This window comes from Diceros bicornis, chromosome 4 (genome assembly GCF_020826845.1).
Source record: "Diceros bicornis minor isolate mBicDic1 chromosome 4, mDicBic1.mat.cur, whole genome shotgun sequence".
Taxonomy (NCBI): Eukaryota; Metazoa; Chordata; class Mammalia; order Perissodactyla; family Rhinocerotidae; genus Diceros; species Diceros bicornis.
This window is the reverse complement of record NC_080743.1, coordinates 92,404,760-92,432,337: the sequence shown is the minus strand read 5'-3', so window position 1 is coordinate 92,432,337 and position 27,578 is coordinate 92,404,760. Positions and strand designations below refer to the sequence as shown.

The window sequence follows — 27,578 nt, the reverse complement described above, 5'->3', positions numbered from 1 at the left end:
TGTTAACATCTTTACTTTTTGGTAGTAATTAATTTCCTGTTGGATCTCTACTAAAAATAAGCATATAGCTTAGTAACAGGTAAGAATAGATTTGATTTCTTTTAATATGTATACTTAATGGTGTATGTTCTTTCTTGCTTATTTTCCTCACCTGGCACAGGTAGAAGAGTCAGCAATGATGGGAGTAAGTGGCTACGTAGAGTATCTCCGAGAGCAGGAAGTATCTGAGCGATGGTTCCGGTACAACCCCCGTCTCACCTGCATCTACTGCGCCAAATCTTTCAACCAGAAGGGGAGCCTGGACCGCCACATGCGCCTGCACATGGGGATCACACCATTCGTCTGCCGCATGTGTGGCAAGAAGTATACCCGGAAAGACCAACTGGAGTATCATATCCGCAAGCACACAGGCAACAAGCCCTTTCACTGTCATGTTTGTGGCAAAAGTTTCCCCTTCCAGGCCATCTTGAATCAGCACTTTCGCAAAAATCACCCTGGCTGTATACCCCTGGAGGGGCCTCATAGCATCTCCCCTGAAACAACTGTCACGTCTCGAGGACAGGCCGAGGAAGAGTCACCTTCACAAGAAGAGACAGTTGCTCCTGGGGAAACCGCCCAGGGCTCTGTGTCCACCACTGGGCCAGACTGAAACATTGAGGGGGAGGGGGCAGACCCTCTTCCCCTTTGGGCAGTAAGCAGCCAGCATCAGGGCCGTGGGCTGGTACTTAGATTCACAAAATGCCACATCACTAGGTCGGAAGATGCTCCCAAGATGTTGCCAAACTAGAGGATCAGCAACATAACAGAAGTACTAGAGGCTCTTCCCTTCCTCCTTCCCACCTCACACTTTGGAAAATAATCAAGTAAATCAACTTTCTAATTCAGGGATCAACAGCCTTGGTTTGTTAACTTTATAAGAAAAAAAATTTTTAACAAAACAATGATAAATGGTCATTTATCTACCAGTCATGTTTGAACACTGTACTTTGGTCCATACTATCCTGGTGGCTGTAATTGCCCAGATCTAACAGACACAGCAGGAGCCTTGGTCATCTGAACCAGCCAGACATGAGAGAAGGAAGTAATCATGAGGATGAGGAGGAGGAGGACTTTCTTCTCTTCCTTCCCTGCCAGAACATGCAGTTTCACGTTTCAAGAAGGCAAAAAAAGAATCCTGGTGGTTCTTATTGTTGTGGAAGGTTAGACCTTATCTTTGCCCTGACTAGGCATCTGATACTTTGCCTGGTTGTTTCGTGTAAGCAGCCATCTTGGAGCAGTATTCTAGTGGGCAGCATCACCTGAAGCACTTTAGGCAACTGGAAGTGAAATGAGCAGCCAAGTGTTTGCAGTAGGTACTGCTACATTGAGGAGCTTGAGTGTTGTGTTGAGGAAGAGGGGAGCAGGGAAGGAAGTGTTTTTGTTTTGCAAATGTCGAACAGCACAGAGCAGTACTGCAACTTCCTGATTGGTATTGGTAAACCATAGTGCTCATATAACTTCGGGTGTTAGGAAATGGCTCTAGTCCAGATGAATTAATGTGTTAGGCTGACTACCAAAGTTTCGTCCAGTCTCTTCGGCTCCTAGATTCACATAACAGCAATATTATACATCAAAAACGTCTCTTTCCGGTGAAATGAGCCTGGATTGTATTTTTAAATCCACAGGTCTCCATGTTTGATAACTTTTATATGAAGTTTTAAACACATTTTTTCCACAATATTGTGGTTGAAGAAATTCAACACTATGGTTCTTACTGCAACCACAATACCATTTCCTTCTGCATATGTAATAGTTTATATTTTCAGTCCAATAGAAGAACCTCACTAAATCCATGTCTCATGTCTGCAAACCTAGTAATTCATAAGCCAACCATCAGCAAATTGCTGATGACTCCAAGAGCTTTGCTTTTTAATAATATACTACAGGGCATTTACCAGAAAACATCATGCACAATCATGTTGCAATAAATTGATCAAGGGATCACTTTTGATCAGGTTTGGTTACTTAATCATTCCTAAGACTTTTAAAACTTTAAGGGACCTTTTTGGTAATCCTGGGTATTTCTGAGATTTTTTATCCAGCACTGAGAGTCAGAAAGAATTTACCAAACATGTAGAGCTTTAGATGCCCTGTTTTGCATGCAGAGAATGAAGGAGGATTATTAAAGGATGCAGGCAAGTAGATGTTACAGTACAAGTTACAGTGCAAATAGAAAAAAGAAAAATATCTAGCTTCTCTTAATCTCTAATTTTTTTAAAGCATATTTAAATATGTAGTGGTTTAAGAAATTGTTTTGGTGCAGAGGCATAGGTGATTGTAAAAGAGATTTGGGAGAGGGGCTGGTCATGCCTGCACTGGTGAGCCATTTGTGAGAATGTTAGCAGTGTGCTCCCTTCCTGAGAGTGCTTTGTGGTATGTGGAAAGGTGGGTAGAAAAGAAGGGCATTTCTTTGATGATAGGAAATTAGAATGCAAAGGGTCACTCTTAAGCAATCTGAGAATTGTATATATACATACAGCTGCACCGTATCACTAGAGAATGGTTATTTTCTCTTCTGGAAAAACATAAAAATGCATATTTTAATAGGAACATAATGATGTTACCATTTGATGAGAACCTACCCTTAAACATAGTGTTGAAGCTGTATTTTGTCTTTAGAAAACAGACTGGGGCACTCTCCTCCTTACTTGGGCAACAATGCGATAGGATAAAAACTGTCACCTAGGGCCATCTTAGGGACCAGCTGTGTTCTGTGGCATAGAAAAAGTGGAGTTGAAATTAGACTAAAATGTTTAGGGAAACATTTGGTAATCAAGGCTTTCAGTGGACAGTTTTGCCATTACTAAATAGGCAAGGAGGTGAGAAGTACAGAATATGCTGCTTTAGATGGAGCTTTTAAGCCTACCAAAAAAATTTTAAGTCCATCCTACTTTTGGGAAGTAGTATACTGGAAAGTTCTTTATTGCTTTGTTAGTTTCTTAGATTTTTATGTGAGAAAATAGAGCGTTTTAAACTATTACCAAATTGTGAAGGTGAAGTGCAGTAATTTCTGTAAAGAGAAACTTTGCAGCCTTTGTCAGTACTCCATCCGTGGTTAGCAACAAGCATTTTAAATGAAGTAGGGACTGTCTAAGAGATGTGGAAATGCTGTGAGTGTTTTCCCAGTTCCCCCTCCCTTTTCATTCCCTTCTAATAGGTTTTTGCTGTATTGATACTGTGAATAGAGTGCTCGCCGGCCATCTAGGACCATTTCAGCACAATCCTGTTTGCTGGTTCTCGCCTCCTAATTGGCCTGCCCAGAGCCATGAAATTCATGAAGATTCAAGCCAGGCTAGTTTTTCAACAAATTAAAGTTTCTAAAAGCAGTTTCCCCATTTTAGTTAGATGAGATATTATAGTTCTAAATAACTATCCAAGATTCTTATCCAGGTTCACTGTGACGTTGTCCTAGTTCTTAGCTAACATCACTGTAGGTCGTAGGAGTTAGTAGTGTTCTATCTACATTAATGAATAGCTATATTGGTGTATGCACAGAGGATACCTCTCTTAAGGATGTACTAAATGGACTTTAGCTAATGCTGAAAAGTCATTACCAAATCTTAACTTGCACATGTCACCTTGTGAAGGGAACTGCATTAGCAATGAGAGCTAAATCATTAAGTACTTTAATGCCGTGAAATAGCAAACACTGGGACCGTGTTCGTTCATTGAGTGGCACTTAATAGCAAAGGAACTACCCAGTCTACTCAGCAAAAGAAGAGAGATGGCAATATATTTATCTACTTTCATTCTAAGAGGTACCTTTTATTCTCTCTGAACTCTGATAGCAGTATAAAATATAGCATTGGCATGAACAGAAACACTGTACTTAGGCAGCAAGGCTCTTTCTAATGACTTGTTCTCTCTTTACTCAGAACCATATTTACCTCTGAACTGAGTTGAGTTTTATTTTATGTAAGTGGCAAAATACCCCCACCCCATTTCTTTATACCAGAAGATTGAATCTAATTTTGAATAGTAGAAATTAATTAGTTCCTAAAGGATAAAGAGTGGAAAAGAAGAGAGAGAGCAATTAAGGAAGGTTTTCTTGTTATTTTGTTTTTTAATATTTTTTAATGTTTCCAGTTCCCTCTGCATCAGTGAAACAGGGTTCCCAAAGATGGTATGACAATAGAAATAAACCATTTTCCTCCTAACTTCATAGTTGAAATCTGGCTTTGGTTGGAAGTGGTCTGTGGAAGAGTGAAATAGTGAACTTCATCCTTAATAGCTGAATAGTGTTTGGTCAAGAAATAACTTTTAAAAAGTTTTAGGTGTTACTTGACACTAATTTTGTTTCTTTTAACTGGTAAAAAACTACATTTTGTTTGACTAGAAGATCTAATTTAAAGAAATAAAAGCAATGGGTAGTGGAAAGGAAATTAAATTGAACGAAGACAAAGGTCTTCTTAATCACAGTGGAAAGGCATTTAGTCAGGAAGGAGTTGGAATCCCGGAAGTTTTTCTTTTTTCAGATACAACAGATGTGATTTTTTTTTCTTCCTCAAATGCCCATCTCCTTATCTGTGTACTTATTAGTTCAAGGAATAACAGATAAGTCTTTAGTGAACTCAGTCTTTGAAAATGGAGCTCTTTACTTATGCCATGTGGGTAAGAGTACAAAATATTGAACCATTTCAGTTGCTGAGATTTAGAAAAGGGACAAGTAATTAAGTCAGGTAAATCCCTAAGTTTGAGAGGATGCCCCTTAGCAAAATATATCCCTAGGACTTATGAATTAGATCAGGGTTCATCAAACTATAGCCCCGAGGCCAAATTCTGAGGCCACCTGTTTGTGTAAAGCAAGTGACAGTGGAACAGGGCCACACCTATTCATTTAGCTGTTGTTTATGGCTGCTTTCTACTGTAATGGCAAAGTGAGTACTTGTGACAGAGACCACGTGGCTTGCAAAGCCTGAAAATATTTACTGTCTGGCACTTGACAGAAAAGTTTGCCAATTCCAGAATTAGATTCGAAAGAATTACCCCCCAAATTTGTCACTCCTGCCATTTTGCCTTTATAATAGTTGAGTTGAGGTTTTCAATTCCTACCATATATGCATCAGTTTCGTGAAAGAGTTTACCATCTTTTTCTAGATCCTTTGCTCATACTCCTCTTCGTGCTCCCTCTTACTGATCCCCATTGCTTTAAAAGCATTTAGGATAGGCCTTCCGATTTGTCCTTGCCTTGAAGGTGCAGGTAGATTAAAGTTTAGGGCGGTAGTTACAGATATAACAGTAATTTTTAAAAATAGTTCCCATGCATAATAATGTAGGGTTAAATGAGTACCATGTTTACATAAAATACTATAAAAAAGTTAATGTTTTCATAAGTAAGTTTTGCCATTCCCCTGAGTTAACTTGAACTGGTTTGCTTAATGATGGCAAGAATGAATTTATTCCCACTACTATTAAAAATTAATTTCTGTTATGAATAAGTGGTTTGATTCTTATCCACAGTACTGTTTTTCTAGATTAGAAGCCTCTACCCTTTTCCTGTACCATAAATCTTCATTTTAATTTCCTCAAGTAAACTCACTCTGTTCCATGTAGAGTAGTAAAAAGCCAAATATTCCCTTTTTGTAGTGAATATTTTAAAACGTAATGAAACATCTGAGGATTTCAGATTCTTCTTAGACCTATCTTCCAATTTCTGTTACTGTCTGTAATTCTCTAAATATGTATTGGGCCATTATGAATTTGCTGTGAATGTTTATTCCTATTGTTCAAATAGCTTATTTATGCCAGATGTGGAAAAAATGAAAAATGTTAGAATGATGATAAACAGAATTCCTTGCAAGAGGAGAGTATAATTTCTCCCCATTTGGAAATAATACATGGATTTCTGAGTTAAATTGATTTATCTGGACATGTGTTCTAGGCCATGCTGATACATTACAGTGAGTTTGATTCTTTGTTGGGAGCTCTACCAACACAAAAGTTTGGAGGAGTGACCTAGCTTCTGATAGGGCACCTCTTCACTAGGCATTTTATTCTTAAAGTTGCCTTTTTCTAAGTTGGTTATTAGTAAGTTTTATATGATATACCCTCAGAGTGATAAATAATCCTCATCTATAAGATTCCAGAATATTTGCCTAGGTTAAATCTGCCTTGTCTTAAGCCACTTATAGTAATAGTGGGCTCTTGAGATTTTGGAGTGTTGCTTTTCTAATTAACTTGTGATTCTGATTAATCTGGGATATAGGTCTTGTGAAAGAAATTGGATTTAGATAGCCCAATGACTCATCTGCATCCAACTCTATTTGAGATCTTGGTAATAGATGTCATTTAAATATGAATTTGCCAAGCATTATGACTTCTTTGGTAATTATCAGTCTTATGTTTTGCCTTCTTTACTTTTTGGTCTGTTTCTCAGTTTTCAGTCTCCTTATTCTTATGTGGTGTAATACTTTTACTTTGCAATAAGTAGGTTTTCTTGCCCAGGACAAGCCAGAGTTGGGTATTATGAGTACTTTGAAACACCTGACTTAGTTACATTCCAAAGGATGTAATTGTTGATAGGAGCAGTGATATCAAAACCTGGAAGACATCTGCATAGGCTATCCAGTTTTGTTGTGTAGGCAGACTATCTTTTCCCTCAGCTGTGAGGAACAGCAATGACTTAGAAAGCAAATATTACTTAAAATATACATTATCTTCACTGAGGGTATATATATAAATAAATTTATCTCACATCTTCCCCATTATCTATATAACAAATACCACCCATCTTAACACAGTTAAGAAAGGCCCACTAGTTCAAATATTGGAAGCTTTAAACAACGAAGCTAAGTTATAAAGGCAAAGCAGTTAATGAAAAAGAACCTTTTCTAATGCTTGCTTCTTTCATGTCTACTCGGTAAGTGCTGTTGAGGAGGCTGGAATTTACCATCCGGTTAAGAGAGACGTACGTACGGTATTTCATATGGCCAAGAGCACAATTTAATATACTGTGTCTTAGAATCTGAATTAATCCATAATGCCAAAAGTCAAAGTATCTCATGGGAAATGTTTCCTAGTCTATGAAATCACTTATCTTAAGTGATAAGTAGCGTACAGGAGAATCTGTTCCACTCAGTAAATATTAAGTACTTCTTGGTACTAGACAATGTGCTTGGATTTGTATAACAAAATTGATTTTAAACATAGTTTAGATGTGAATTCCTGTACTTATGAGTCCTAACCTGTTTGATTGGAGTCTGGATATATGCTTTCTAAAAGCCTGCACTTTCACTAAGGAGATAAAAGATCAAAAAGAAGGAGAGAGCATTAAGTGCTTTAGTGACTTAATCACAGTTAATCCTCAGAATAATCCTATGAGGTAATAACAAGAACTAAAAATAGCTGACTGTTTTTGAATGCTTACTATGTGCCAGGCCTAGTTCTGTGTAATTCACATTGATTAACTCATCTAATCCTTATGACAATCCCCTTAGGGGGATCCTGTTATTACCCTCACTTTAGAGAGGAAGAAATTGAAACATAGAGAGGCTGACCCCAAGCAGTCAAACACTAGAGTTGACCCTCTTAATAGACTATGTTGTCTTTAGTAGGTGTAATTAGACCACATTTTATAGGTGAGGAAGTTGATGAGCCCAAGGTTACATAACGGATAAATTGCAGAGCCAGTATTTACCAATCTGATTCCAAAGCCCACACTTTCTCTACTACATCATAGTGACTCTTTACTTATAAAGAGTCGAGATGAACTGGAATATACAATAGCCGGTAACAGGACTGCTTTTAGTGAACTTTTTTTGTGTGTGTGTGTGAGGAAGATCAGCCCTGAGCTAACATCCATGCTAATCCTCCTCTTTTTGCTGAGGAAGACTGGCTCTGAGCTAACATCTATTGCCAATCCTCCTCCTTTTTTTTTCCCCCAAAGCCCCAGTGGATAGTTGTATGTCATAGTTGCACATCCTTCTAGTTGCTATATGTGGGACGTGGCCTCAGCATGGCCGGAGAAGCAGTGCTTCGGTGCGCGCCTGGGATCCAAACCCGGGCCGCTAGTAGCGGAGCGCGGACACTTAACCGCTAAGCCACGGGGCCAGCCCTAGTGAACTTTTAATTCAAGAATAAGAGATTGGACCATTTCTTCAAAAGGTAATAGAATTGACCTCTGAGCAGATGTTGAATGGTAAATAATATTTTCTGGGCATATTGTCCACTGATTCAGAGGAGTCACCCATGTGGTAGGTCTAATTGTGAGTGAGTGAATGAGTTACTACCAAGGCAAAAGTTGAAAGAGCATTCCAGTTATCTATTGCTGTGTAACAAACTACCCTAAACTTCAATGACTTAAAATAGCTATTTTATATATTTTATGCTGTGAATGAGAAATTCAGGAAGGGCTCATCTAGGCAATTCTCTTGCTCCCTGTGGTGATGACTGAGGTCGCCTGGTAGTATTCAGCAGGTAGTTGGACTGGCTGGAGTGCTCAAGATGTCCGTACCTACATGCCTGATACCTTGGCAGGGAGGGCTAGAAGACTGGGCTCAGCAGGCTTCCTCTCCCTCTCTGGAGTCTCAGGGACTCTTATGTGGCATCTCCATCAGGGTAGTAAGACATTAAGTGGCAGCTCAGGCCTCCAAGAGACTGGGCAGAAGGTGCCAGTGCTATTAAAGGCCAGGCCCAAAGCTATCATAGAGTCATCGCCATACACTGCTGGCCAAAGAAATCACTGGTCAGCCCAGATTCAAGAGGAGAGGAAATACCTTACCACTTGATGGAAGATGTGTCAAGGATTTGGGCCCATCTTTAATCTGTTGTGGGCAGCATTAGGTTTTTTGATTTGTCTTGACTCTTCTGTGTTCATTCATTTGGGTCAGTTGATTGTGCCATAGAAACCATTTGTTATATCTCCCATGGATCAGGGGAGCCAGGGGAATGAGACAAATACCTGGAACAGATTTCATCAGCTACCCACCCCCTGAGGTTCATTTATCTTATAGCAAAATTTTCATTTTTTCTTTTGTTCCAAGTTGTGAGCATTTGCCAAAATGTGAGCATTTTCTGTGAAGCCACAGTAACTGTACATGCTAAGCCAAAAATACTCCAGAGGGAGTAAAAAGCTTACTGTTACAGAACTTGATTTATTAGAGATGTCAGCTGTATTTTAAGTTTACAAATAGGAGAAAACTTCTGTGGTATGGAAAATTTATATGGCTACTAAATCTCTTTCAACGGGAGTTTCTATTGAGTGGCTAGACGGATCATATTTTTGAGATCATTGAAAGTTTTGCTTGCATATCCTAGTCGCATCTTTACTGCCACCACACCACCTCCGGCAAAGTTTTGTGCTAGAAGATCAATAGGTTCATCCCATTTTTATTATCTTTCATATGGGAATACCTATTGCCTAATTTTGTATATTGTTAATCCTTTAAAATTAGCAGTTGCTTACCAGCCTCTCTTGTCTAAAATAGCATCACTGAAGTTTTATGATTTTTGGTTAGATTTGCCAGATTTAGGATGCCTTATTTAAGTTCCTGCTGGCTTATAATAGTTAAACTATTAATGCCTTCAGAAGAAATATGGGCTTTAAATAAATTCTGCTCTAAAAATAATCATCCTCAAATCAAAAAACTTTCTCGGAGAAGAAAGGTCTGGGATTATCTATCCATTCCCTGTGCAGTGGATTCTTGGAGAATTAGCTGTGAGGGCTTCTTGCTGGTCATCCCCAATTGTCATACAGTAAAGAGATCTGTTCCTAGGTCAGGCCTCGAGACTTGACAAATACAGAAAATAGAAGGGGTACTCAGGGCTGAAGACTTTAATTTAGGGCTCTGCAAAATGCTGGGAAGGGAAAAAGAAGACTTTGACATTTGTATTTGATAACCAGGGATGGAATGTCTGAGGCATTGAGGCATCAAGATTAAGTAGATTTTATCATGTAAAGATTGGGGCAAATTTTAATGAATAAAAATAAATGAGCCTTGGGGCAGGCCCAGGGGCGCAAGCGGTTAAGTGTGCGTGCTGCGCTGCGGTGGCCCAGGGTTCAGATCCCAGGCACACACCGACACACCACTTGTCAAGCCATGCTGTGGCGGCATCTCATATAAAGTAGAGGAAGATGGGCATGGATGTTAGCACAGGGCCAGTCTTCCTCAGCAAAAAGAGGAGGATTGGCGACAGATGTTAGCTCAGGGCTGATCTTCCTCACAAAATAAATAAATGAGCCTTAACATTTTCTTTTTGATGCACATTTCCACTCTGATGTACCTCAGAGTCTGCTCTTTGTGACAGAGAAAGCCTTTGAAAATATATTCCCAGGGAATGAGAAATCTTATGCTGATCTATGGAAATGTCACTCATTGTGTATTTTATAGCTCTTTGGGCCCTTCTCTAGATTCTGTGACTCTGAAGTTTGAAATCATCTGGTGGTTGCATGAATGTTAGGTACTATGGTCTTGAATTGCACAAGAGAACAAGTCAGGAGAAAGGGACCCTGTCGGTTGACAAAATATTCTTTCTTTTGAGGGTCACAAGTCTAAACCATTTCAAGCCAATCACAACAACCTGAATGAGTAGAAATTCCTTAAGGTTTAGATTTCTGCTTTTAGCCACATCTTAAAGCAAACGTTTATGACATATTTGAAGATGATCTACTGAGTTTCCTATAAAGTAATGAAATCCTAACTGTAGTGGTTCTTTAAGAACCACTGCAAAAACAGAATTACCACACAGGAAACAAAGCTTAAGATGTGTTTCCTCTGGAAGCCAAGATGCTAAAACAGGGGTCACTAAGAGTGTGACTGAAATCCATCTCTGGAATGGCTGTCAGTCAGATAGCAGAGATAGTTAGAATTTATATGGTATTTCTAATATTTTTACAAAAATGATTTTAAATCATTTAACTTGAAGTTTAAAAAAATAAGCCTGTTTTCTTTTTGGAAAACTCGCCCAATAAAAATAACACTAATGTAATTCAATTGTATATGCATGTGCATTGAACACAGAGTGGTATACTAAAGATAGTTCATGCAGATAACTTTTGTGGGAAGTTTAGCTATTTTCTTAATATCTTTTTCATAAAAGTATGTTTATAAATATATTTACTCATCCACTATGACCTTGATAGCATTAGAAGCATTTTGTTAGCTGTAGCATTGATTCTAAAAATCAAATTCTTGGCATAGTAGGCTGTGAGAGCTTTTTGTTGCTTTGTTTATATTTCAGCTAAGAAAATTATTTCTTGCACTTTCTATTTATGAAGATGTTATAATACATTGCACCCACTTAATGCACCTGTTCTTTAGAGACAGAGATGTAGGTGTTAAAGTGAAATGTATGTTTAAAAGCCTGGCAAAAGGAGGAACCTCAAAGTAACAAACTTGGCTTGCATCTACCTGAGACAAGCTGGCGTATAAGATAAAATTTAGATTGCAGGTAGCTGTTGGTATAGGCGTGCTTTTGCTGCAAGTTGCAATATTGTTGTAAGTTGTCAGCTCTGTATGTGATTTTATGTGTGTATGTGAGAAAAAGGTGTCTGATGAAGGCAGATAAGTAAATATAGAATATTCTACCTCCCATTAAAGACTGAGCATATTCCGAGATTGCCCTGTAGCCCCGTGGGCCGGAGGCTGGATTCCTCAGCCACTGTCTACCCCATTCTTTTTTGTACTCGCTTCAGCTCCTCTACCTCTGAGCACTTGGCTGAAGAAAGAGTGTAGCTTTCTGTAGCAAGCAAAAGAAAGCCAGACCCAAAATGTAGAGGCTGCAGTATCTCAGTTCTCCTGTCTCGTTCAGATGTTAATGTTTGGTTTTATTGCTCAAATCAAACAGTGTCTGAACATTTGGGTTTAGTGCTTTTATCCACTGGCTTCTGTTTGGCAAGAGTAGCCAGTGGAAGTGGAGTCTTTCTGTTGTTTTTAAAGATGTACCCAATTCCTTTTAATGATGTGAAACATGTTTGAATCCTGAGGTTTTGGTTTTTTTTTTAATTGCCATTTGCAGTCCATTTTTGGGGGACTGGAATTATAACCATATTTTCCTGATAATGAGCCTTCTGCCAGTACCTTAACATGGAGGTATGCATGACGTGGATTTTTGGACAACCTGTTTTGCTTTTAGTCACTCCGAAGATATTCCTGTTTTTAATGCCGATACTGTTAAAAAAAAAAAGTCAAGGTGGTCTCACTTGACTGTTGTGAGGGTCAGGAAGTTCCATTTCAGTGGTAAAATGCCAGCAAGCAGACCACCTAATTTTGAAATCCAGTTGTAGCACTCACCGGACTTGTTACGGCTGAGGAAGAACTATTAGCCCTTTACTAGATATCACGGAATGCTTTCCACCTGTTTCTCCTAATGCCCTCGCTGGTTGTAATGTCTAAACAAAGATTCTCTGGTTAGGAGTGAAAAGAGAGAGAGCGATCCATTTTCAGATTGTTAGAGGCTTGGCATCTGTGTTTTAGGTACTAGCTGATAAGTATTTACTTTCCTGGTGACTGGGTAAGGCATTTACGATACAGACAGTGTGAAATTCCAAATAATGAGACAAGTAGGTGACAACTGATTTAGTAACCTCTGCCCAGTGAATACAGTATGAACCCTGTAGGGAGATGAGGCAGTAAAGTCATGTGAATCTATTCACCACAGCTATTTTTTTTCCTAACTGTAGAGTAATTGTCAGCCTGCAAGCCATTCTAATATCCTAGACTCAGGAATTAACTCCTGCTTAGGAAAATTCTTCCCTCTTGCTCATTTTTTGTTTGAGCCTAGAGTCTTGTCCTAGACCTGTCCCTAGCTGTTTTGCTATAACACATGCTTAAGGAGCAGTCTTACCTAAATCAGTAAGTTACTGTTGGCGGTGTGTGGCCTATTACAGCCAAAGTAATTTATTTAAAAACAAGACAAACAAACAAAGTGAGGAACTCCTAGGTGATTTCTTTGAGGCATGTTAAATCTGTGAATCTGGGAGGAAGCATGGAGTCGTACCTTTCTTCCCTCTGGTTTAGGTGAATACAGGTATTAATGCTTTCTATTCAGAGCTCGTTGACCTAGGCTGGTCGTTCTCCATCTTGGCTGCACGTTAGGATCACCTGAGGCATTTACAAAATTACTGGTGTCTGGGGCCCCCTCCAGACATGCACGTTTAATTGGTCTGCTATGCAACCAGGGCTTTAAAAGCTCCCCAGATGATTCTAATGGTCAGCCAAGGTTGAGAATCACTGTCTAGGTAATCCTGAGTGGTCTATGGCAGGATAACCTCAATTTGGTTCTCTTTTTGTCCTAATATATGAGATCCCGGGCGTGGCTCTGAGTTTAAAGCTCACAGTGGGCCAAGGCTCAGGTGGTAAAACAGATCATCCAGTTGTCCTCAGAGTAATTCTGGAGAGAGATGTTGCCATCCATCCAGTTTCTTCTCTATACCAAATACAAAGTGTGCATACGTAAGCAAAACAGATGTTCAAAGTCTGGTCTCTAGAATCCTCTTTCCTTTGCATATGTGATTTGAGTGGAGATTTTTCAACTTTACCAGCTAAAATAGAGCACTTGAAATTATTAAAAGAGCCAAGCCACCTATTTCTAAAATAAACAGGTAGCATTGTTAAAGTTAATGGAGAAAAAGAAGGATCCTTCCTGGGGTTAAGGTGATACATTGGATTATTTGTCTCTTGGCCTGTCTTCTAAGCTGGATTTCAGTGTAAAGTGACTTTCACTTTTCTTTGTTTCTTATGCATGAAATGCACTAGCTAAGGCTTAAATATTTCTGAATTTTATATGAAATATGAAATGTCATTTTAGCATCTTTATTCCAGGATGTCAAAGACCTAACCCAGTAATTCCCAAATGAGGTTCCATATCTTTCATTCTTCCCACCCATGGAACCTCACACACACATGGTAATGGGGAGGGGAGAACTGTTTAAATACCCTCAAAAAGTGAGAGCGACTATTCAAACTAACTAGCTACCAAGTGATTTTTAATTCATGAAAGAAATTCATGTTTAAGAGCAAGTTCAAATATAGCAGTCTCTCTTCTGAGAGAATTCTGGGCACCGTAGAAATTTTTATTCATATATTGCCTATAAATCGATAATTTAAATTTCAAATAGGTGGTGTGTTCGAGAAGAAAAAGTGGGTCAAAGGAAAGATTAGTTAGTACAGAGGACTGAATTAGCATCGGGCTATGAAATTTCATTAAAATAACATTAAGGCCTGGCTATTTACTTAGCATGTAAATGCAGCAATGTCAGGAAAAATGCCTCCTATGCCTTAGAAAGTTTGCGAAGGCTCCCTGATATTGGGTGGAATAAAAGAGCAATAGCCTGTGGGACTTGTATGCATCCAGAGGGTAGCCCTAGAGTTTTCATAGTGAAGACCATTGTAGAGTACTGTGAACATTGTTGAACTTGATGCAAATCATACCGCACTGGATTTTAAGATTTTGGGGGGGAGAGTGGAGGAGGATGGGAAAGTAATGGTAAAAAATAAGTATATAAACTTGTACTTTAAGCAAGGAATGAAACAAATTCCCTTTCAGGAATTCTCTATCAGGACTGTGACTTTCTGAGAAGTTCTTCTGCCCTACTGGATTGGCTGGCTGATTCCTCTTAAACCTCTAAGAAATACTTTCTGAAAGTGCTAAACAAATGCTCATCTGACTACAGTTTCACCACCCTGCCCCATCTCCCTACTCTCAACAAGAGAAAACATTCCCAAACTTCAGGCAGAAGAAATGTGTTCTGTCTCAGTCCATTAACTTTTCATCTGCTGTGGTCTGTGTTCACAGTCTTAGCCCGTTGCATTATTTTGTGATCTAACGGCAGAACTTAAATAGATCTGCCAGTTCAGTCAGGAACCAATGGCTTCTCCATTAAGAAATCTTAAAGTGAGAACTTTCTGTTTTGGGCATGTCAGCGTGAGTGAGTAAAGGGAGAAGTACATTGGAAGAGCACTTAGGTTTCCTGGCTCCTCGTAATTTCAGGGTGGGCCCCACTCATGCTCTGCCTCTGAAAGGAGAAGAGAAGGCTGAGGGTTCAAAGATATAAAAGTTAATGTAGCCGAAATTCGGTTTCCTTCAGATGGACACAGTCTGAAAGAAATCTGTCCACCTGTTCTCTATGGTGCTTATATGGTGGGTGACAGCTGTCCCCCATCTACCTGTCCCTGGCACTGTGCCTTCCCACTGGTCACTGTGAAAAGCAGATCACACTGGACTCAGAGGCCAGAATCCAGGACAATTACCCCCTTCTTATCTTGAGCCCATCACTTGTTTGTACAGCTAATAATGTAGCATTTACTTCTCTTTAGAAAACTCTTGGGTTTGTCCCCCAAGAAATAGTAAAGCATTTAAAGGAAAACAGAAAATAAGATTCTTGTGGTAGCTATCAAATAAAGAGATTATAGGAAAATTTCACTTCCCCTAAACTGATACTGATTGATAGCAACGATCAACTATGCCCCCTCTTCCTGAGTTTTTAAAGGCTACCGTAATATTTGTAAACAACAAACTTATCTAACATTTTTTCACAACTTGCTAATCAAGGATTCATATTAAAACAGACAATCAGTTTCTAAAATGTTTTTATCCCTGAAAGGGAATGAGATAGAGTTTTTAACTATAAGAACCTACCAGTCTGTTTTTTCCCTTTGAAAAAACGAACATTTGAGGTTTGTGTCTTTCATCTGAAGCGATTGCTCCATGAAGAAAGATGCCTCAGAAAAGCCAGGGAGCCAGGCTAGAGCTCTGAGGCTGCTGGACTGGGTTTGTGCATCTTATTTCCTTAGAGAATATCTGTTTTTATTATGACCTTAATTATAAATACCTATATATAGGAATAGCATTTTCTCTCACCCCACCCGCTTTTAATCATTGTCACTTAAGTGTAAACCACACCTCCCCCCCCCCCCCCAGTTACTGAAAAAATGCACTTTAATTCCTAAGGAGAGTGGCTGTTCCTGGCCCTGAAGCCAGATTACTTCAGGAGGAGAGTTGAGGAAGGAGAACTCTTGCCAGACCCTGTGAAATTAACCAAATTCCTTCAAGTGAACACACAAATAATAACATCCATTTTTAAGCTGCCCCCACCCCCTGCCAAAGGGAAAAAGGAACAACCAAAATTGAAAACGTTAAAAATGCCTACCCTAATTTTAGAAGTTTCGCTGGAGTAAATACCCAGCATTAAGTTATTTTCTCAGCTACCAAGTTGTCAGAAACTTCTGGGTTGTTTTGTGGGAGGCAGAGAATTTTTTTATTAAAAAGTCAAGTGAAAACACAAAGGCCATAAGGTATCCTGATTTGTGTCATTTCTAAGTATCAGATTTGTTCTCTCCCTTCATTTGACAGGTGTCCTCAGTCTCCTCCTGTAGATTCTGTCCTTCCCCTGATGACAAAGCCAATAGTTCTTGGTGGGGTTGCATGTCTCCTAGAGCCCCAGGAGCCCTGTTGTGTCGGGGGAGGGGGGAGGGCAGGCGGGTGGGCAGAGACGGGTTGGGGGAGGGAGATTCAGAGAAAGAGTGAAGATATGGGTTTATATAAACATATTTAAAGCAGTTTAGCAAAAGCTTTCTCGTTGAACAGCTTTAAGAACAATGTGAATGAAATCTTAGCAACTTGGTTAGTAATCTGAAAAGTCTATTAATGTATACTTGAAATTCTGTTTGTATAAAAAAACATTTTCCTCTTTATTTTAACACTGTGTAAAAGAACATTATGCATGTGAGTGGTTTGAGAATTAAATGGTTTAATACTCAGATTTAATCTCTGTCTTTTCTATATAGAGAGATTAATTTGTTTTAAATTTTGGGATTATTTTAGTATGATGAGAATACCAAGATTTCAAGCTCCCCCTGCCCTTTCAGGATGCCTACCATCTTTCAAGATGAAGCGGTGACTCATCTCCTTCCTTCACTTTCTTGACCCAGATATGTTCACTGGTAGAGAACAATTGAAAGCATCATTTTACCAAATGCCCAACAGCATCTCTATCCATTTCTCCTTTCGTTGGCTTCATTTCGAATGGTAAAGTCTATTTGTAATTGTGAGATGGGAGTAGATGTATTTATTTTTACTTCTATTCACAAACCAAAGTAGGAAGAGGTGCAAAGGATAAGAACACTTTAGTTAATGCAAGGGTTGGCTACTCTGCCCATGAAGATAATAGTGTTCAGAGCAACTTCCCTTATAAGAACCAGGAAAGGCCTGTTGGCCTTGAAGGTCACCCTGTTGGGGTTCAGCGAACGGCCAGCGATCAGGATGGCGGTACTTGCTGCTGCTTCACTGCCTTCCTCATTTACCTGTGGGTCAAATAGGAAAGAAACTGCTACATTAACTACTCTGCAGTTCATTATAGGCAGGTAAATCATCCATGGACACAGCAATTCCTCAAAATGCTATTTGTTAGCCGGTAGAAAGGACACTTGGGTCAGGGTGGGTTCCCTCCATAACCCTACTTTTACTCATTCTTTCACTCGATGGATATTGATATAAGTACTTATGTTCTTCCAAGCCTAGTGCTAGGGTTCCATTCAGATAACCCCATTCAGATAATCCAGAAATCTGGATGTACGTAAGGCTGTCACATTTCTGGCTGGCACTATTGTACATGGTATTACAAGAGGATTATTTTGTACTAGATGCTAAAAGAGATTTTTGACTCAAGATCAGAGCTCTATAGTTGAGAGAGTTTCACTCTTGGCACATCAAGATCCCAGATGTAACTATGCCAAGGAGCCCCTCAGGATCTAGGGCCTGTGAAAAGAGGAGGGTGCTCTGGCTGGATGAGATGAGTATTTCTTGGAGTAATAGACTGAAACAACGGTATTCGAACTTGCTGATCAGCAGGACCACCACAGGTCTAGAGGGAGACACCTTCAGAAAATTTTGCTTGGGGACCCAGAAGATCACTAAGACTCTGTCCCCGCCTCTTAATGAAAGCACTTCAGATCCCTGAGCTTTGTGTAGCTGGTTGATGATGTTCTCTCCCTCCCTCCTTCCTTACCTCCCCCCAGCCACCGTCTCCCCATACTATTTCATGATCATTTTAGAACTAAATTTAGGAGCATACTGGAGTTTTTGTAAGACCAAGATCCTTTTATTCAACTCAGATTCTGGTTTTTAATGGCTTCCCAGGAGATCTACAATTAGTTGGGATCCTGTGTATTGAGTTCCCAAGGTTTACAAGGAAAATAACTTGGTTTCAAGAGCCGTGGAAGAACCTTGCACCATTGTTTGGTGGGCTCAGGTGGATAAAATGAATCCAGACCTCTGCTTCTTCCTAATAGTAACCCAAAGCCCTCAAGGAGGTCTGAGTTGACCGCTTCTATTTGAGGTCCTTAGAAGATGATTTTCAATCAGAGTTAAAACCCTGAGGACTGATCTTCCCTTATAGTCTCTCAAGTGTTTTTTCTTCCGTAATCCATGTGGAAGAGGGTGTCAGTAGTGTCTTTTTTACTTCCAAAACCATTAATTCAGTCCTCATGTAAAATGCCTTGTTCTGACCTCCGCATCTTTAAGATGCATCCCTCTACTCTTGTTGTTGTCCTACAGGTGACTGACATCTGTTGTCCTGTGGATTACAACCCCGCATTGAGGATTTTGGCACCTAGCTCGTAGCTTTTCTGTCCACCTTAACAACTCCTGCTATCATTTGACCTAGACAATTAAATACCTTGGTAGGACACTCATGCAATACCCTAACCTCCCATTTCTTTCATTTCGTCAAACCCAATGAGCATTACGTTCACCCTACTTAAGCAAGCCAGTCCCATGGCTACACCTTGAACTTGCCATCTCTCAGAACTGCTCCACCATTGAAAATATGATTACATTATCCTTCTCTCAGACATAACCTTCTGTTTTTTCAAGCTATCCCACTTTTCTCACTCCCGTTACAATTAATCTGACTTCCTCCTGTCCCTTGATCCCTCTACTTTCCTCCTAACTGCATATTTCCCATTGAGCTTGGACTCTGCAACTATATTTGCTAGCATCATGCTCTGAAACCTTTCTCTTCAACCACAACCTTCTTTCTTTGCAATTTCATTGAACCTATGACCTTCTCTGACTTGGGCCCATCTCATTTCCCTCACAGCCTGGTTCCTCCAAAGAGTAGTCTACACAAGCGGTTGTCAAACCTGATGGTGCATCAAAATCCCTTCATACATATACAGATTCTTGGGCCCCATCCTGGACTCTCCAAAAGTCAAGCTCTCCAGATAACTAATGCTATTGGTCCATAGTTCAGTATTTGAGAACCAAAAGTTCTACAGGCTTTACACAACTATTACACAAGGAAAGGGTTCCCTGAGCACCTTAGTTGGGGCAACACAAGGTTAAGCAATATTAAGCAATGTTTTCCTCACTGTGGAACTTCGCAGACTTCAACATGCCAGTGTGCATTAGTTCTTGTTAATTTCCCAAGAAAAGGTTATACATTTATTTAACCACCCAACTTTCTGTTATCTGCAGTGTAGTCTAGAGCTCTAGTTCTCTGAAACATGTTTTAGGACATGATCCACACTCACCAGCTCCCCTTCCTTACCTTCCCTTTGCTCTCAACCACTACAATTAGGCATGTGACCCCACTATTCTGTCCAAATTCCTCAGAGAAAGGTAACCTGTGATCACTTGTCAATCTTGTTACTAGATGCTTTCCACTTTCTTAAAACTCCTTCCTGGTTTCCATGAGCTCATACTCTCCTGGTTCTCCTCCTCTGAATTCCTTCTCAGTGACCTTTGCTGGCTCCTTTTCCTGTGTCACCCTCCCCTTAATGTTGTTGTTCCTCCTTGACTGGCTTCAGGAGAGGTAGTGGGAAGGAGAGTGGACAATTATACCATGAGGGCTTCAAGGCAGGGCTGTATTATAGCAATCCTCATGGAGGAAGGGGCTACAGATTTGGAGTTTAATGGACACAGGAAATATGTCTTTTTCCACAGTTGTCTTCTGCTGTTCATGCTTTGGCTGTCTATACCATAAGAGCCAGTGGAGCAAGAAGTCCAAAGTTACAGATCACATGAGATATCGATGTATTGAATAATAAAGAAGCGTGGGAATAAAAAAGCAGCATAAGAAGAGAGCCAAGGGAGGTGTACTCACCTCGAGAAATGCCTTATGGAATGCATCTGAGACATAGAGGTCGCTCCGGCCTTCTGCAACAATACCTAGAAAGAAGACCAGAGAAGGCTCTGTGAAATGGGCAAAAGTTGGCTTCAACCCACAGAAAGGAATTCACTTTGAATTAAGAGTTCCTTTGGGGCTTTTTTGAAAGATAAGAAGTCCTCGACCCTCACCTACTGATACCCCCCAAATAAATACATGTTAAAAATAATAAAGTACTTTAGATTTATTCAGTTTGGCTCCCGTGAATTTAATCTCATGCTTCAGCTCTTGGGTGGGAGTAGAGGGGCAGGGGACTCTGTTCTTAAAGAAAAACTCAGTCCATCTAGTAGACCTGTCTTTCTTTCCAGTCTGGTAACATGTTTAAGAGAGGGATTGATTTTCAGACTTAGTTTAAAGACAGCCCATTTAAAGTAAATCCAATTACCTAACATTGTAAATATCTTTTAAAAAAAGAGATACTTTAACTCTTATTTTTAAAGGATGGGGGGTTGGAGGAACCACACCAACTGAACACCATTACTGAAGTACCACGACTGGGAAGAGTTGGCTGTGTCTGTGCTGGTGACCTTAAGGAAAACACACAAGCCCTTTAGATTATCAGGGGAAAGGCTATTAAGTGTCAGCTATACCTATTTTGTGGGACCCAGATGTCCCCAGTTCTTAATCATATCTGTCTCTTTGCTCTGAATTTCGATGCCTTTTCAAGTTCTTCTCTACCTGGTCCCATCTCCTCTATCAGTTACAGACTCAAAGGGTTCCAGTGCCAACTGGGCCCATGGAGATCCAAAAGCAAATTCCCCCTTTTACCGAAGAGAAAACTGAGACCTTGAGAGGGGAAGGAATTTCCCTGAGTTATCAGTAGAACTGGGATTAGAATCCAGATGTCCTGACTCGTTACTCTTTTGTAGTCTTTCTCCAACTCTTCCACCTTTGGTCAGACCAGCAGAGAGAGGAGGAAAGCCCTTCCTACACTAACCTGGGAGCTTGGACTTTTCAGGGTTGAACAGGTCCACGAGACCCATGTCTTGCAGATGCTCCTTCACGCTGAAGCTGTCCTCAATGCGGAAGCGGGGCACGTGGACCACCAGCAGCGTCTCTGCCAGCTCATCCAGCCACTCCTGCAGCGCTTCTGGGGTGAGTTCCTGCTCCACCTTGGCCAGGCTCTTCTCAGGCTTGGGCAGGATGAGCACCATGGTGATGTCCTCACCCTTGAACGGCAGCTCAAGCACCTGGGTGCCTTCTGCCACACGCCGATAGCGGAACTTGCCTTCCTGGTACATCATGGATGCTGGACATGACTCCCCATCAGCCTTGTAGAAATGTTCCTTCCTTGTGTTCTCAGGGCTGAATTTTGACTTCCACAGGCCCTGGAAGAAGATGTCAGGTGGGAGAATCAGAAAGCAAGAAGACCAAAAACATCGTAGGAGAATACTGACATGGGAAATATTCACATTGTTTTATTACATTAATATGTAAGTATAATTATTAGGAAAAAATCGAGGGATATGCATGAAAAGGTTAATGCTGACTGTGTCAGATGATGGAATTATGCGTGGTTTTTTTTCTGTGAACTTTCCTGTATTTCCCAGATTTTCAGCAGTGACTATTTATTTGCTTTTATAACGAGAAAAATAAGAACTAAAACCAAGAACAACCTACTGGGTTCTTTGCAAGACTCTTCTTGAGTTTAAATCTAATTGCCTTTCACTTTCTGCCTCCCACCAGCCTCTTTCTCAAAGGCTATCCTCCAAAATGCTGGACACTGCCCCTGATGAATAAAGGCCAGACGTAGATAACATCCCCAGGGGGTCATCTGGGAACCCCACCAGGCAGAGGGGGAGTCCTGGCCAACTTCCTGTCCAAAGACGGAGGGGATACAAGACATTCCTTCGAAATTTCTGAGTTATAATTACCATTCCTTGCCATCTTCCGGCTCTTTGATTTTGGAACAAGTCATTTAACTCTTTTAGTGGTGGTTCTTCTGTAAAATTAGGAGCTGGTGATCACTAATATTTGTAGGATGCTGTGTGCCAGAAACCGCTCTGAGCATTTGACATGCACTAACTTATTCAGTCCCCTCAGTAACCCTGTAAGGTAGTTGTATCATCACCATTTTATAGATGCAGAAATTGGGGCATAGAGAGGTCTCAGGTCACTTGCCCAAGTTCACACAATCAGAAATGGAAGAGGCAGGGTTTAAACTAAGTAATCTGAGCGGCCCAAAGTCTCATTTGTGATGTTAGGAGGATCAAGATGGCTAATAAATTGGAAAATTGTTCCATGAACCATACAGGGCGATACACGTTGTGGAAATACAACCTACTCTAGTCTTGGGGAGAGGGAAACCCAAGTGACGGAGTGGCTGGTAACAGCAGTGACTGGCTAAACCCCTGGGCCCTGTGGGGGGAAGAATACATATGGAGCATGACCCAGGATGGGTAAATGTGCCACTATTCTACCTGCCTTAAACTGGTGGCTCTCCTGAGTATCAGTGATCTCTTTATTCCCAGTACTCTCTCCCTCATCCTCCTTCCTAAATGTAATCAAGGTGGAATGGTCTTTAGCACTCTTGACTCTCTGAGGAAGACAAGGCCATCTGCATGATCAAGTCACAGGCCTCTGCAAAGTTTGAGGTTAGTCTGGCACCTGGAGGTTCAGAAGCTTCAGGCAAGGGGAAATTTGAATCACTGTAGAAGCTGCTCCAGATGATGGAGAAAATCTCATCGCTGAGGATTATCCACAGACTCTGTCACTTTGTTCCAGATTTCAAAATGGAGTTAACTGGACAGCAGAAATTGTCACATATATATGAGAATTTGTCACCATGCATGCCTTGCTGCTGGGCACGCTGGATGTGTGGGTGTGTATACTCTGCCTTGGGCCCAGAAACACTAACACTACCAGGCCCCCCTGGACCTCAGCCCAGCAGCCGTAGCCCTAGACATGTTTCTAGACTCTCAGCAAATTTGTATTTCTGCCCAGACCATTCATGTACCATTTCTCAGAAAGAATCTGGAAAGAAAGAAGGTAAGCTGGAGGGCAAGAGGTCATCCCTGGGATCTCTCCAGGGCCATTTGGCATACCTTGAAGTAAATGGTGTTAACCAGCACCAGGACAGTAAGCTCGTTGATGGCTTTCTCGGGAATGACGTCAGTGATACGCCCTTCAGTCTTATTGGATACCCACTGGTTGATGGTCACTCTGGACTGCTCTGCATTTTCCTGAGGGAAACAGGAAACAAACCTACCCACCTGTGCTATTCAATCAGTTTCTCATTTCCCCATGCAGCATTTTATTTTGTTCATGATCCCTCTGCCCTTTCCTACCGTCTGGTTAAAGCCATCTCTGTAACCCAGATTGGGGAAACCTCACATATCTAGCATAGCACCATGAATCTTCCATATGTTAATAAACATTAACAGAAGAAAGAGAAATAGGAAGAAATAAAGGAACAGTAAAGGAAAAAATAGTCATGGAAAAAGAAAACAAAATATTATCTTCTCTGACTTTGGAAACCTGAACTCACAAGACTTCAGGTTTCCAAAACATGTTCCATGGGAAGCTAATGAGTGATGGGAGGTGGGGAGGTGGGCAGGAGGGATGCTCTTGTGGTCAAAGAAGTTTGAGTGATGATGACCGAATAAAGTCAATAGACTTCTTTGTTGCAGGACGTCTCAGACCACTTAATAGGCTCATGTGCTTCATGAATCTCCAAGAAGAGACTATAACATGCACCATACATCAATTTTATTTGACCATGGTAACTTTTAAATTAAATTAAATAAGGAATCTTGTAGTATTGTCATCTCCAGAATATCTTTTGTTATATATTTTAACTTGATGGATGAAATGAAGAATTTATATTTATACAACTTTTTCAGAGCAGCCACTACAAGCCATAGATGCCATTGATTTCTCAGTTTCCAGCAAGAATAAATATTCCGGGGGTTCTGACTCATAGTCACCCCTCTACCTGCCTTCAACTAGCATAGGAGCGTTAATTTGGATCCTGCTTCTCCGTCTCCTCAGTCTTCTGAGTGGAGAGGAAGAACTCTGAGGTCGGGAATGACATCTGCAACTCACCTTGAAGTCCAGGGGCTGGAGCTTCGCTCCATATACCACCTCGCTGATGTCCTGGTACGTCTCGTTGAAGGTAAGGGATTTGTCTCCAAAAAGGCGGTTGGCTGATATCAACTCAGAGGATTTATTGGCTTTTCGATAGAGTCGGCAGTTCAATTTGGCAAAGAAAAAGTGGATCTGATCAGATGTTTTCTCAGAGATGGTATCAAACTTAAAAACCTGTAGAAGCCAAAAGAAAATGGTGGTTGGTCTGGTGAGGCAGCCTAGCTGAGATGGGTGGTGAGCACAATGCCAGTCAACCCTGACCAATAGCCACCTCGGTTATGAGCTCCTTCAGGCCATGTGCCTGGCACAACCTAAATGCTCAGCTCCTGTTTTCTAAATAAATACGTGGATAAAAGAAGAATAAAGAGTAGGAAGGAGAAACGGAAAAAGAAACACAAAGAGACTGGGATACCACCAAAAGTCTCTGAAGGGCTCTCAATACACAGATATTTTCTTGGGTGTCCCAGCAAGGAGGCTTGGCAGAAGGGCTTTGGGTTGTACCTCCATCAGCTGCTTGAGGGTGTTGTCACAGGCACCCAGCTTGGTCATAGCAAAAGCTGTGGAGATACTCAGGGGCGACAGGAAAATGTTGTCATTGTCATTCTTGGAGTCTGCCAGGTGCTGATAGAAGGCGGTGGCAAAGTGGGAATTGGCCTTGGACAGTTCCCAGACCCGCCGGTTGGTGGCCTCAGGGATCTTCTGCTCGGAGCCCCCATCCTCAGTTGCCTTCTTCTCTGGAGACCGGTAAATGCACCTTGGATTCACAGGAATGTCCCGAGGCTTGGCTGTGCAGATGTCCTCCACTGGGCTCCAGTGACAGGTCACACAGCCCCAGAGGCCGAAGAGCAGCAAGGAGAGAAAACACACCCTCCTATAGGGGGACAGAAAGCTGAGTTAAGCTGGGCTGGGAGACCCCACTGCCTACCACCGACTTGTCCCAGTAAACATAGGATTCCAGCCCACCTGGTGTGGCCAGCAGCAGGGCCAAAACCTTTGAAAAGTACAAGGGCCCAGGACAAGTCCGGTCCTAGACTCCTTGCAAGTGGGTAGTTCCACTTGCCTGGACATAGTCATGTTGAAATGAGAATCACCTTTTTTTTTTTTTCCTTTTTGTGAGGAAGATTAACCCTGAGCTAACATCTGTGCCAGTCTTCCTCTGTTTTATATGTAGGTTGCTGCCTCAGCATGGCTGACAAGTTGTGTAGGTTGGCACCCAGGATCCGAACCCACGAACTGGGCCACTGAGGTGGAGTGCACCAAACTTAAACACTATGCCACGGGTTGGCCCCAAGAATCACCTATTGAAGCAACTGATAGTTATTAGAAGTATTATGTGCCCAAGGCCCCATGTTGGGAGAAAGAAAGAATGCAGAGCTTCCAGTTGGTGAGATGGGACCTGCATGCGTGAAAAATAGGCAAGGGACTTTAGTGCCCAATGAAGAGTTGGGGCAGTAGGAGGAGCCCTCTACAGAAGCTGTTTGGGGAAGACCTCAAACATGGATGGAATTTAACCTGACGTTAAAGGACTGGAAGGATTTTGATTGATGTGGCAGAGAGATTTCAGTAATACAAGTGGGGTATGAAGGAGTGAGTGGGGCAAAGGCACTACCATGTGCTGGAAACTCAAATCTCTAGCTCCAGCCCTAACCCTTCCACTGAGCTCCAGACCGATTGTTTGCTGGATAATTCTATCTGGATGTCCTACAGATTGGTTAGTGAAATACGACCAGACTGAACTCGTAACTCTCACCCACATACTCGCTTCTTCTCCTATATCCTCCAACTCAGCAAATGGGCCCTTCATGTGCCCTGTCAACCAATCCGAAACCTGGGAGTCACTCTGGCTTCTTCCCTCTCACCCTCCTCATTTAGTCGGCCCCTAGATTCAATTAATTCTGTTCCCTTGCTCTCATTGCCTTACTTCAGGCCCTCATCATTTTCTGTTGCCTGGAAATTTTAATAGCTTTCAACATGGGTTCATTGAAGGTAAATGAAACTAATCTCACTTTTTAAAAAACGAGATGATTGGCAAATTAGGGGAATTGGGACCCAATTAAGCGAACCAAGAGATAAACTCTTTTGTAATATTTTTGTAGATAAGACAAGGCGGGCCAAGGGCTCGTTCTGGCTAACTTAAGGTCCTTGGGTCTAGAGAAGGGAGTCTGGATGTGGGGACTGAGTCTTTTCAATCGTCCCCTGGCAGAAAAAGACAGGCACGTAGTGCAGAAAGGATTTGCTGAGGCAGTCTGCTGAGCAAGTGTGGCTGGCTGGAAGCTGGGGGCAGCTGAGGGGTGCTTGGCTTCTTGTGTGATCTGAGCGCTTTTAAGAGCAGAGGCACAGAGTGGGAGGGAAGTGGAGGCACTGAGGGAGGTATGGAAGGCCAGGTGAAGAAGCAGAGAGAGAGAACCTTGCCGTTCATCTCCCCATCTTGCTTGCCATCTGATTCCCATTTTATCCCTGAGCTACATTAGGAAATACAAGTGGAGGCTGAGGGGGCCCTCGGAGCTCTGTTGAGCACAAAAAAACCCAAGATGGTTGAGCCATAGCCTCACTTCTAGCTTCCTATAACAACCCAGATCAAGAAGGGATAGTGTGCGGCGTCACAGGAGGAGGGAATCTCATGGTGAGGAAAGGAAATAGGGCTGCAATCCTTTAGTCAAAGGTCACTGAGATCTTGGGGGGGGCAACCAAGTGGAAGGAGTTGCAAAAAGGGAGTTCGGAGGTCCTCACAGGTTAAATTTGCCCTCATTTCAGATGTATGGCAGGCCTGCGAATTCCCCTTGGAGTGGCTCCTAGACTGCTGTGAGGGCTGGAGCGGGCACAGCATCTTCACACAAGGGAAGACATCCCCTTTGTTTCTTGGGCTAAGAACCCAAGGTGTGGCTTAGGGAAAGGCCTTACCCCAAGAGGAGGGTGGGAGGGAGGGTGCTTGGAATGACGTCTTCCAAACAAGTCTTTGATTGTAACTACCAGAGAGAGGGCCTGGTCTTCTCGAAGGTGTCGAGGTCATCCTCGTGAGTCCTTCAGAGGTCAGAAAACCCAATGAGGGCATGCAAAGGGAAAGCTTGCCCCTCTTACCTTTTTCCAGCAGCTACAGTTTCTATTCCATTGGAAAACATGGTGGCTAATCTTCCACAAGGGCTGGGTGAGTGGAGATACTGTGATCTGAGGCAATCTCTCTGAAAACTGGTTCTTTCCTCTAAATCTGACTGAGGTTCCAGAGGCTAGGGTGGGGGTGGGAGTTGGTGAGGAGGGAAGGACTGAGGTCAAAGGCTGATGACCAGCTCCCAGGGTTAAGCAAAGTGTAGAGCCCAGTGTTGTTTAATTAGTAGAGAAGTTTTAAAGTTCA

General features: G+C 41.6%; 2 protein-coding genes across 8 annotated transcripts in view; one reads left to right on the top strand and one right to left on the bottom strand.

The window, feature by feature from the left end:
* The window catches only part of ZBTB37 (zinc finger and BTB domain containing 37), a 29,777-nt gene extending 9,503 nt beyond the window's left edge, over nucleotides 1-20,274 (top strand). For 2 of the 4 annotated variants that reach the window (XM_058540034.1, XM_058540033.1), the window contains exon 4: nucleotides 161-8,006. In XM_058540034.1, the coding sequence (XP_058396017.1) occupies nucleotides 161-649 (489 nt within the window). In that variant the 3' untranslated portion in view covers nucleotides 650-8,006. Of the gene's footprint in view, nucleotides 1-160; nucleotides 8,007-19,920 lie in introns of those variants that run through there. The other 2 variants (XR_009219863.1, XM_058540037.1) reach the window with 2 other exon arrangements.
* On the bottom strand, nucleotides 17,044-27,348 carry SERPINC1 (serpin family C member 1). Of its 4 annotated transcripts, none has more exons than XM_058540038.1 (7): nucleotides 27,308-27,348; nucleotides 24,731-25,100; nucleotides 24,188-24,403; nucleotides 23,188-23,325; nucleotides 21,081-21,471; nucleotides 20,081-20,145; nucleotides 17,044-17,279 (listed from the first exon to the last, which is right to left on the bottom strand). In XM_058540038.1, the coding sequence occupies exons 1-7, from the start codon at nucleotides 27,346-27,348 to the stop codon at nucleotides 17,103-17,105; spliced, it is 1,398 nt and encodes a 465-aa protein (XP_058396021.1). In that variant the 3' UTR covers nucleotides 17,044-17,102. The 4 variants fall into 4 exon arrangements, with proteins under 4 accessions (XP_058396021.1, XP_058396023.1, XP_058396022.1 ...); XM_058540040.1 differs by having other exon boundaries at nucleotides 21,081-21,414; XM_058540039.1 differs by having other exon boundaries at nucleotides 23,209-23,325.
* Between the last annotated feature and the right edge of the window lie 230 nt (nucleotides 27,349-27,578).

Excerpts from the sequence above, each read along its gene's own strand:
- SERPINC1 (XM_058540038.1), bottom strand. The coding sequence starts at position 27,348 with ATGTTTTCCAATGGAATAGAAACTGTAGCTGCTGGAAAAAG. Across the intron at positions 25,101-27,307 it reads ACTGTAGCTGCTGGAAAAAG|GAGGGTGTGTTTTCTCTCCT; the intron begins GTAAGAGGGGCA and ends GTCCCCCTATAG. Across the intron at positions 20,146-21,080 it reads TGAAAAGTCCAAGCTCCCAG|GTATTGTTGCAGAAGGCCGG; the intron begins GTTAGTGTAGGA and ends TCTTCTTTCTAG.